General features: G+C 46.3%; 1 protein-coding gene across 1 annotated transcript; it reads left to right on the top strand.

Annotated features, from left to right (window-relative positions):
- LOC134142141 (carnosine N-methyltransferase 2) lies at positions 1–11,052 on the top strand. Its single transcript, XM_062578922.1, has 8 exons — positions 1–26; positions 2,071–2,132; positions 3,223–3,361; positions 4,407–4,459; positions 7,490–7,597; positions 7,716–7,846; positions 9,674–9,767; positions 10,654–11,052. The coding sequence occupies exons 1-8, from the start codon at positions 1–3 to the stop codon at positions 11,007–11,009; spliced, it is 969 nt and encodes a 322-aa protein (XP_062434906.1). The 3' UTR covers positions 11,010–11,052.
- Positions 11,053–11,944: the final 892 nt, after the last annotated feature.

Raw genomic sequence — 11,944 nt, 5'->3', positions numbered from 1 at the left:
ATGGAGCCGGCCCCCGGCAGGAAAAGGTGAGCGGACCTGGGCAGCGTTTCCCCTCCTGCGTCCTGGTCATGATGGGAACCGTAGCTAGGGAAAGAGAAATTAACCTTATATTTCAGGACTTCGTTGAGCCTCTGAGCAGGCAGGACCGGGAGGCAACTTGCATCTTTACGATCCTGATTCTGTCGCTGCCAGAGAAAGCAAGGTGGGTCCAGGTGGCCCTTGGTCCACCTGTTGGAGGTCCTGCCTCGGGCTGAGGAGGAACAACACCAGCCCGAAGCCAACGGAAGCGTTAAAGTCAATTATCAGATCTGGGCTAGATTTTCAGCCAGATTTTAGAGAATATCCGTTTATTCCCAGTGATAAGGAAGCCTGTCCCACCTTCCTAGCAACCAGCGTTAATCTTAGAAATCCTGCCTGGGGAGAAATGCCGCAAGTCTCGCTGGAAGAGTTCGCTTGGCATCCTTCATGCTGGCAAGTGCTCACGCCGTACGGGCTGTCCAGGCCGCCTGGCAGTTCTCCTGGCATGGCTGGAAACATTTGACCGCTCAGAAATGGAGTCCGTATCCCTCGGACTCCCTGCCGACCGGGGCTGCTGCTCTCTGCAGGGAAAACCGTGCTAAATGGAAGATTTATTCTGAAAACCATCTTGCTCAGTTTGTCCAACTGAGGGCACAAAATAGTCCCTATTTTGTCAGTCAGAAGAGGAAGAGGTTGGAGAGCTGAGTGGAAATCTGAGGGTCTGGGTCTGCAGCCAAACTGGAGCTTATAGCGAGTGGCCGAGTTCAGGTTTGGTGCTGCTGAAATTCGGCTCTTTCCCGAGGGAGCTGAGATCTCTGACCTGCCTCTAGGGAGTCGGAGAAGCTCTTCTGCCATGATTTTGGCAAGGATTTCAGACAGGTGACTTATTCGTGTAGGCTTCTGGCAGCGCCCTGGCTTCTCTGAGTACTTCTGGGACACCTTAGTCTTTTCTTGCTATCACTAACCTAAGTAACATATTTTTTGAACCTGTGACCACTTCCTACTGCCTCTTTTCACAGTCATGATATGTATATCTCAAAGCCCTACAAGACTTGCATTTTTCTTTTCCACCTCTGGGCTTGTTTCTCGCTCATGCCAGAACTTTGTTCCCTAGTGGGGGAAAAGGGGGCTGCGGTCTGCTTTGGCACGCTGCTTGGCACGAAGCAATTTCTAATGGCATGGCTTTGGGAGCAAAACTTGCCTATAACTCAGGTTGTATAGGAATATCGCCCATAAATCTTGCTGTGTGTATAGCTATTGAATGCAGTTATGTGGAAGATGACTAGTCCCCTTGCAAGGTAGCCTCACCCCAACACTAGTACCTCTGCTTCACAGAGATGAGGCTCCTGCTCCAATTTCATTTTGTATCTTCCTTTTGCTAGTGGCGCCTCAGCCCTATTTTCTACATGAGGCACATCATTATCGAGTTAAAATGAAGATGTGGCTTCATTGCTGGAAGTCCTTACAAAAAGACTTCTTAAACTAAGAATGAAAACATTTAATTTATGAGCAAATGACTTTTTTTACCTCTTATCCTTTCAATCCTCTGGATTTTATAAATTAACCGACATAATATTTTCAGCCAGGGAAAACTGACATTAAAACAAAATAAAGTAAAATGGACCTTGGGACACTGGGCCAAGCAGATCTTTTAGCACTTCAGGTGCTGAAGCTCACTCTAGCCTTTTCCTGACCTTGCTGTTCTACTCCACTCATGATTAAAGGTTTCACAGAGCATGTAATATCATTTAGTCTAATGCCTTTCACTAGTATTGACCTGTTAACGATTCCTCAGAGGGAGAAAAAGCTTCCATGATGCACCTCAGACAAATATTGGTGCAGGTGGCAAGTCCTCTGTTGCCATTTATGGCCAATCAGCTAACCAAGAAGTTTTGATTTTCTTTTATTATAGTAAAAAACCCACAAAAAGTATTGATTATCAAGTGAGGAAAGTTTGTCCTGGAGTATCTTCCTTTTATTCTGCACTCTCAGTGCAGCTTCAGAAAGCCTACAGCTTCTTCAAATAACTGAAATGCTGAACTTTCCTTACAGGAATAGGTTCCACAGCATGAACTTTGAAGCAGAGATTCTAACGGCTCCACATGAGAATTCAGGTATTTGGGATGGTAGGGAAAAAAAAAAGATGAAATGGGATACTACATTGACTGCAATCCAGGTGATGTCAGGTTTATTTTAGGGTATACTTTCAAAGCGTTGAGGGTAGATTTTGAAATGTTTACAGTAGCCACAGAAGTGGAGACTGTTTCAGGCTCCTGTGAGGACCCTGAAGGTTGAATGAGCTGGCTGGAGGATCTCCGCTCACATTACCAGAAACACAGCTGCTTATGGCACGAGGTTTCGGACAGACCTTAGGCATCCGTGTTCGGGTTGCACAGTCCTGCGTGAGACATGCTTTTTCCTTTTGAGTCCTAATGCGAAGCATTCTTATTAGCTGCAACATATTAAATGCAGATGTTAAATAAGCAGCTCCTAATAAGACAAAAAGGAGGATGAAGGTGTTCTGCCAAGTCCTGTCCTTCATCCTCATTTCGTTTAGGAGTAAAAGCTGTTTTTTTTTTTCTTCTTCTAGACAGTTACCAGTTCAACATCAATCACCCATGTTCAGGCTGGCACAAGCCTGCTCCTCACGGTGTCCATATGATGCTGGATCAGCTCTGCTCTGTCTCTGCTCCCCCAGGAGAGGGGCATCCTGGACCACACCAGGCGCTTTTGGCGCCCATTTTGACTCCATTGGCCATGAAATGGCTCATATATTCTTTTGCAGAGGTGTGGGAGCCCGTAGCTGAACCAGGGCTGAACCTGGAGGCAGGGAGACTCAGCACGGTGCTATGCCCTGATGGAGCCTCCCTGCTCAGCAGAAACGCGTTGGTGCCCCGTTGCCCTTTCTGCAAACCGAGTGCCCTCAGCATGGCCACTTCAGGAAACTCAGGGACATTTTCCACAGGGAGAATTGTTGAAAATACAGAATCAGCTATGTGTCTTGACAAATACTCCGAAGTCAAAGTGCATCTAAGAGCATTTTTTTCCAGCTGTGAGTTGTGGAAAGGCTGTGGGGTGTTTGCAGGATGTGTAAGGCTCTGTGGACACATGTCCTCCTGGGGTTGGTTTCTTAAATGCTGTAAAGGCTTGGATTCTGCCTTGGCCTTGGAGCTGCTAACACACAATTCATATTTGTTTCTCAAGAGCTGTATGTAGTCCCTTCCATGAGAAGTCTCACGGCCAAGGAGTATGTGGAGGCGTTCAAATCATTTTTGGATCATTCTACGGAGCACCAGTGCATGGAGGCGTTCAATAAGCAAGAAATGCCCCACATCATGGCTGGGTAAGGAGCGCTGCCACAAAAGCCAGCTGTGATGCTGAGCAGGAAACTTGCCTGTTTGGATCAGCAAATGTGTGTAGGGATTTCTGGGGGATGAATAAACTTTTAATGCGTTTCAGTTTTAAGTCTCTTAAGGGGACTTAAGGGAACATCCCTTAAGGGAATGTTCTATTGAATGATTCCAGAATACATTTCAATTAATACACTGGGCTGCTTCTCAGCTCTTATTACGAAAAGAATCAAGACCTCATTTTCATGTCCATCTCCTTTCATTAGCTGATTTTCCAAGGGTTAAATCTTTTTCAAAAGAAATATCTCCCTTGTGCTCTCTTCTTGCTTTTGGGACTTCATCACACATCAGTAACCCATCTCTAATTCTCTTCTAGTGACTAATTCCCGGATTCCTCAGTCCCTAAGGCCTCCTTATTTCTATTCTAAGTTGATTTGCATTGCTTAAGTATCAAATGATAAACCATGTTTGGGAAGTATAGATGTAACGCATTAAGCCTGAATGACTTCAGATAGTCTTAAAACACTCCAGATTCAAAGGCACAGGAAAGTCCTTTCAAGTCTGAGTAATTTTTCATGTTACTGTATTTTCCGCAGTGAAAAAAAATGTAGGCAGGAACCTCTGGCTTCCGATCCACATTGGGGCCAAGGCTCCTTGACTAGCTCCCACCCTCCAGCATTTGTCACCTTCTTCCCTCTGATTGAATCACTGCTGCAGTGTCCCCACAAGTAACGCGATGCCTGTGCACTACGGGAAATGCAATCATGCCCCAGCCGAGGCTTGCAGAAAGTTACCTGGCAGGGAAAGGGCAATGCTATATTCGATGCCTACTGTACTTCGAAATATGACTCCGCTAATGTCAGGTCTGGCAAGGCTACGCTGTGTTATAGCTCTGAAGAGACGCTCAGATTTCTAGCCCGATGTGTGTGACAAATCTCAGTTAAATCCCTAGGTAAATATGACATCCCAGATAATAGAATTAAAGAGTACGATTTTATGAAATGTTAAGTAACATGCTGTGTCTACTTGTAATTTCAGTCTAGGCAATGGGAAATCCACTCTAAATGTCCTGGGAGTGGGCAGCGGCACAGGTAAGAGTGTGGCAGCACTGGGGCGGCTTTAGCTGCAGCAGAAAGAGCTGCCGAGGTCTTGAGCAGTGGTGAGAACTATTTGGGTGTTAACAACCGAAACTCCCGCTGGTGCAGAGACGTGCCAGGTGGGGTGCCGAGCCAGGACGAGGGCCATGCTGCCTTCCCTCCTGCATCTGCTTCTCCAGCATGGGTCAGCTCTGCCCAAGCGATGTCTGATGGTCTTAGCTTAGGCTCTGTCTCTTGATGGCTCTCAACTAACTCAATACTGCTAAAAGCAGATTCCTGCTCCAGAGGAGGTCAGAGCTTCTTCAAAACTTGGCGGAAAAAGTTAGGGACAACAGAGATATTTGTTGCACCCTAAGGCCCTGTCTCAGAATATCCCGCCCGACGGTCTCTCTTGTTTCATTGCCATCCCAGAGGCCAATCTGGGCTATGCTCTTGAGCTCCAAGCAAGCAAAACTCAGGGAGGTGACTGCGAGCTGGCCAGAACCACTCGCACAGGGCCTGGGCAGCTTTTGCAAGCTGTGCTTCTTTTCTGCTGTTGTGTTGTTATTGTTTTTTCCAGTGATAAGTGGGGTTTAATTGCAAATGATATTTCCCCCTAGAGAGAAACAGTCTCTTGGAAGTAATGTTTTTAAAGCTACTTTAAATGCATTTGTTAAAAAAAAGGGGAGGAGGAACATCCAAAATTTCTCCTAGGACACTGGGAGGGAGAAAATAAAAAGCAGAGAAAAGAGGCAGCAGTTTGATTTGTCAGAGTAGGCTTTTGCTTTAAGAAGTATTTTCAGCTGAATTGTTAGTGTTAATACTTTCAAGTGAAATTAATATGTTTCTCACTTGTTTCCTTACTTTCCTGAGTAAAAGAAAAATAACATTGAATTGTTTTCACCAGTTGGGAATACATTGGAGCATATGAGAAAGGGAGGAGGAAAAAAAAACCTTTTAGTGCTCAATTACATACCATTTGCATTTAAGTAATATAAACCAGAAATTCTGTCTGATCCAGGAAGACTGAACTTTTTTTATGTTGTCCTCAATTTTTCTTGTTTTCCCTCAGAATGGTTCTGGTGTGAAAGTGAGACAGCTAAGCTCTCCCTTCCCTGCGTAGGCAGCCAGCCCCTACTGCTCAAGACGGGAATAGCTGAACTGCGGCCAGGGACAGGAGTGAATTAGTCGGGTGTTGAGTGTAAGGTTATACCTGATCCCTGACCTTTTCACGCTTGGAGTCTGATCTCATAGAGCCTCCCAAAAAAATGAGTTTAGTGGACTAAAATATCAATGGGGACTAGTGACCTACTCCGCGTCCAGCTCACCTTCTCTCATTCGCCCGATGTTTTCCCACGGTTGGCACAAGTTTCTCGGCTGCAGATTCCTGTAGGCGTGGGGTCACTATTTGCAGCGGAGTCGTGTTTCCTGCGTGCCTTGGTGTATCGGGTAGCGCTGGTGGGTTGTGGCCGGCCGCTCGCCAGTGTCTCACAAGGGGTTTTAAGGAGTCGGCAGCAGCAGGCTGCTGCGCTGGAGGAGCAGATGGGATTTCCCCAGGCGCCCTGGCGCTCCGTCTGCCAGCACGCGGCGGGGTCGGGCCGGCACGGCAGCCTGCTGGGACCGCGGCCAGCCCAGGGAGGTCATGGGCAGGTTCTTTTCGCTGTATCTCCTAAGCCTTTTCTTTTTTTCGTACCACGCTGCCACCGTGCCAGCAGCCCCCAGGCACCTGGCCCCAACCTGATCCTCACCGGGGCACCAGCAAAAGCACACAGTAAAATCACAGGTTTCAGGAACTTCTAGGCTCTGCTGGAGACCTGGATGTAAAAGTAAGGTATTTTCCATCTGGCCATCTCTCCCTGGACAACTCCCAGGTCAGTCTGTGCACTAACCTTCAACTGAGGTTACTGCAACTGCTCTTCTTGCACCTTTGGCCAGCTCGGGGCATGTTCCCCCTGTCCTATGGCAGCTGCCATTCCTGAAAGGTCCTGTGTGTTTTTCTCCAATTTCAAAGCCCCGTCCTTCCTTGGATTTTGCTGGAGTGCTGCCTTAGCTGACATTTTCCTCCTTGAATTCTATTTATTGCAACACGAGCCAATGAAGGCTACTTTTCTCATAGCTATTACGTCAGCTGAAAGGATACAAAAGCTTTAGTATCTCATATCAAGACCTCTCTAAGTGATATTTGCCAGGGCAGGACTATTTTTAGACCCCAATAAAAGCTACAGAGTAGGATTCTCTCAGAAGTCCAGTCAAGCTGGTCACCTCTGCTTTCTGTCTCTGTAGCCCCTACTGAACCAGATGGACTTTAAACACTTGGTGTATCGGGACCTTTCTGGTAGGGGCAGGCTGCTGCCTTGTGTCGGCAGAGGCTCTGCGTTCACTAGGACGGAAATGCAGACTTGTACTTATCTTCTGTGGAGCTCAGAGCACAGCGGAGCTCCAGTAGGTAATTTGGAGGGCAGCTGTGTGGGACGCTCAAGTCACAAATACGTGAGTCACTCACTATTCCTAGCTCCCAGATGACAACTGGTTAGCAGATGCTGAGAGCTGAGACCGTGTGGACCGTGGCTCCAGTTGAGGAAAGACCCACTACCATTCAACAGTTCCCACACATCAAATCCCCCAAATCTGGTTACAAACACCTTGGAGAGCCTCCACCAGAATGAATAAAGTTTGTCTAGTTTAACTGGAATTAATTAGAAGACTAATGTTTTCTGTTTAAAACCAGATTAATCTTTTTGATTATTCTGACCTGTTTGTCCTACAACCCAAATGAGTTTTGGCATTATGAGTTTTCCATGCTGTTGCTTATCTCCTCTTTGTTCTTAGTCTTATCAGTAAATATATTCTCCAAGTTTTGTTAGCCTGAGCAGCAAGGTATGGTGATAAGACTATGAGTGTCTTAGCACACCTGCTGCTAGGAGATCCTCAGAGCAGAAGTAATACCCTTCTACCTTGAGATTTGTATGGTGGCATCTACCATGTGAGTCCTCCTAACACCATTTCTGTCCTTTTTAAAGTAATGGATTTACGTTTATTGAATAGGTGAGCAGGATTTGAAAATGATCCAGATCCTGCAGGCTGAACACCCAGGGGTCTTCATTAACGCAGAAATCATAGAGCCCAACCCACAGCACGTGGCAGCTTACAAAGGTGAGGTACCCTGGGGCACCTGTGTGTGCCTGGGATATAGCGAGGGCTGCCCATTTGAATGAAGAGGTTTTCCTGCTTGTTTTGTGAAATTCCTTTTTTTCTTCTGCTTTTTGAACAGAGTTGGTTAATCAAGCTCCCGGTCTCCAGAATGTCTCTTTTATTTGGCACCAGCTCACTTCCTCCGAGTATGAACAGCAGATGAAAGAGAAAAGCACGCATAAGAAGTTTGACTTCATCCACATGATTCAGGTAACGCAGGATTAGCTTTAACAGCAGTAATATTTTACTAATATTAATAATGTGGCAGTATTGGCTTTAAACATTCCCTTTGCCTCTGGTACGTGCCCCCAGCTGGGGAGACCAGAGCGGCATGCAGCTCTCCAGCGAGCGGTCGTTGCTCTAGCAGTGGTGCGAGCACCAAACCCAGTGGCGCTGAGGCCGGCGGGACACGAGGGTGGATGCCCGGGCTGTTTCCACAGCATGGTGGCAAGGCCGACCTTCCGGCGGCCGGCCAGGAGCACAGATTGCCTGGTGACACCAGGCAGTCCAAGGCGACACAGAAGCCAACAACTACCCTTTGCCACTGAAAAAAAAAAAAGAAAAAAAAAAGAAAAAAAAAAAGATTTTTGGGAAGTTTAACTTGACTAGTTTGGATGGCACTAAAGGGAAAGGTTAGTGAAATTTATATCCCTTTGGCGATCAGAAATTATGCTGCTAAGTCCCTGATGAAGCTAACATTGTATGTGTCTGTTATATTTTTTAAAGGCTGTTACTCACTTCCTTAAGTGGCAATTATTTTATCTCACTTTCATTTCGTAAGAGCTGACCTTCAAAACTGGAAAATATTTAAGGAGTTTGGCAACTGAGTCAAGGACAAACTTACAAGTCCCAAGGGCAGTCCCAAAGCCCTGCTTTGTGCCTGTGTGACTTCTTCAACGTCTGGAAGTGACCTGGCCTGTCCGTGACTCAGACACAGCCTAAAACTGCCCCTGATAACAAGGACTAGTCACAGAAATGAGGCAGAAACCGAAGGACTCCCCTCTTACATGAACCCTTGCAGTGACTTGTGCACTGCAGCTGCATGTGCAGGGGGAAACCTAAGCAATGGACTATTTAGATAAACTACAACTTAACTCTCTGGGAGCTCTCCAGAAATGGGTGTTGTGCATCCCTAACTTTCCGTACTTCTGCCCTCGCTTCTGGTTGCACATCTGGATCTTTGCTGGAGCACTGCTTTTGTCCCTGGAGCACTGCTTTTGTCCCTGTGGTATGAAGGAGCAGGGCAAAATTATCTTCAGTAAGAGCATATCATCAGGTCATCACCACATGCTCACCAAAGAGTGTAAAAATAGAAGCAGGCAGATGCCAGTGGATGCTCCTGTCTCCATGCTCAGCGGAAACGGCTTCATCAAAGAGCTGGTGGCAATGGTCCAGGTGATAAGGCCATGCTAGGGCCAGTGCTCAGCTCTGAACCTGCTCATCTAAACACCGTTTCTCATGCTGTAGTTGCTCTTCATGAAGAGATGGCTTAGCAGGACTGTTGGGCTTGCCTTCCTGAACAAGGGCTTCCCATATGTCCTGTAGGCATTTGGATGCTATCAATGTAAGAACAAATTGCAAATTACTGCTGGTTTCTGAAGAGATGCCAGGTGAATATGGACTTACAATTAATTAGTAACTCATTTCAACAATTCTCTTTGATAAATCGGGGCAGTCACAAGCCATCAGGCCTTCTCCACGCACTGTTGATTGGATTAGCAGGGAAGTCAGCAAAAATAGTGAAGATCTTGGCTTAAAATCACTGCTGGGTTGAAAGGATGTACATAACTTGTAACTGCAAAATATGTTGGGCTCAAAGCGTAGTGTTCAACAGCTCAACATCCAGCATGGGGCTGGCAATTAGCAGAGTAGCTCAGAGGCTGACACTCGGATGCATGTTGTTGAGTCTCCTCCATCAGCAGCCTGAAGTCTAATGCTGCACCCACCTGCAGTGGGTAGATAAGGAATTTAAGCCTTTGAAGGCCTATTGCTCTGTAGAGGTAGAATAATGGCTATATGTAACTCTGTCACTTCTAGATGCTCTACCGTGTGGAAGATATTCCTAATACCATCAAGTTTTTCCACAGCTGCCTAGACCATCATGGCAAACTCCTTATCATAATTTTGTCAGGTAAAAGTGGCTTTTGATTTTTTGCTTCATTGTTTTTTTTTTTTTTTTTTTTTTTTTTTTAAGCTTTGAAGGACAAGAACCACAAATTTTTGTCTTGGGATTTAGGTAGCAGTTATTCTGTATATAAAAAAAAGCTAACACTGTATTTTGTATGGAACATGCAATCTTATGCTTAATGTCTTGGACACCAGTGTCTGATGGGACTATTATGCATAACCTATGTGTTCTTGCTTCCCTGAATACGATGTGGATGGATGTATTGCCACTGACCTCATAGTGGCCTCCTGCTGTGAAATTAATGACTAGAGAGAAGTGTGATTATTAATGAATGAGGCTTAATCCTGCTTTTTTTGAAGACAACAAAGATGTTGTCACTGACTTCAGTGACAGCAGCAGTCAGTAACTCTTGGGCACGCATAGCAAGCAGCAGGGCCCCAGGGCAACTGAGTGGTTGTCACTTGAATTGCTGTTGCGTTGCAGCATCCATTGGGACATGCTCATGAGGTCCTAGCGGCTGCCGGCTTGCCTCTGCACATGCTCCTGCTAGATGCCAAAAAAGCAAGTTAGGAGGTGTTCATGGTGATGTGTCCAAAGACAAGCCGAGTGCCGTGAGAGCCCATGTTGGGACGTCTCTCCTTGCAGGCAGCCACATTTAAATAGCTAGGAGAAGTGTGGGAGGAGTGCTGAGGGAGACCCCAAGTTTACTTCTGTCCAGACAGTGATGTTTATAAGTGGATCCAAGTAAGAGGAAATCTCTTCTCGTACTCCTGGTAAGGTCCGCATCAGTGGTGTGGGAGCATTTCAAACTAATGCAGTGTTTGCATTAGTTGGTGTTCAACTGCCTTGGCTTTGCAAAACTAACCTTTCCTCGTGCCATGTCTGACAGAGAGTAGTGGATGGGCCACCTTATGGAAGAAGTACAGACACTGCTTGCCTTTAACTGATAGCGGCCACTACATTACCTCCAATGACATCGAAGACATTTTGAAGAGAATCGGGGTTGAATACCATGTTTTTGAGTTCCCATCTGGCTGGGACATCACAGAGTGCTTTATCGAGGGGGATCTGGTTGGAGGCCACATGATGGATTTCCTAACAGGGACGAAAAACTTCCTGGGCACTGCACCTGTGGACCTGAAGAAGCGTCTCCAAGAGGCTCTCTGCCAGCCTGAATGCAGCAGCAGGAAGGATGGGAGGATCATCTTCAACAACAACCTGAGTATGATTGTAGTTGAATCCTAAGGTCTGGGCCAGAAGTCCCCAGAATACCACCCCTGCAGAAGACAAACAGGGGTGGGTATAGAGGCAGTGCTCTGCCTCAGCAGGGGGTAGTGTAGAAAGGAAGCAACTGGTAAAATTTGAGAGGAGGTAGATGAGAAAGAGAGGGTTAGCTTGGAGCCTCCTACTCACAGCCAGGACTGGTGCAACTGGGCTCAATACTGTGGATGAGCTCTTTGTCCCACCGAGGTCAATGGGGCCAAGATTTCACCCCAGATATTTAGTCCAGCCTTAGGAGATCTGCAAGGTCTGGGCTGGCCTTGCATATTTTCTGGTGGAAACCCACGACACAAGTTCACATCACTGGACCGTGCGTGGGCAGTCATTACATACTGGCTGGAGAAGTTCTGGTCTACCACATGGCTGTCCAGGGAGTAGCGTAGCTTCTCAGAAGAAAGACTTATGCTTAACTAGAAGCCTACAGGGAGATCTTTTTAACGGTGTGTGTACTGTCAGCAGTTTTGACACTGGGATTTCCAGTTCTTTTTCTGTATATGGCATGTTTATATTTCCAAAGATGTGTTTATATGGCTAGAAGCTGCACAGACCTACAGTCACTTTGCAGCTGGTCCTGAGTTGGGGGTGGGGGGGAGAGGGAGGAGGCAAAAAGGCCTGGGAGGGGACTGCAGAGCCCACTTCTGTCTGCAGAATTGCTAGACTCCAGGGTGACGCTTACTCCGTGCCCTTTCAGGCAGGTATTAATTTTGTTACTTTCTTACTACTATTTTTCTCTGTATAAAATAAAAGAGATTTTAAACCAAGAAATTCCCTTTTTGTTCAGTAATTGGGGGCTTAAAGAAAGGGAAAGAGTGAAGAGGTTATTTAGTTAAAAATAGAGAAATGCAAAATATCCTTTTATGGAAATACTAGAAGTTTATTTTAAGTGAGAAAGACAAGGT

The sequence above is a fragment of the Rhea pennata genome, chromosome 6 (assembly GCF_028389875.1).
Source record: "Rhea pennata isolate bPtePen1 chromosome 6, bPtePen1.pri, whole genome shotgun sequence".
NCBI lineage: Eukaryota > Metazoa > Chordata > Aves > Rheiformes > Rheidae > Rhea > Rhea pennata.
Note: the sequence above shows the minus strand (reverse complement) of the source record. Positions and strands in the feature narration are given on the sequence as shown.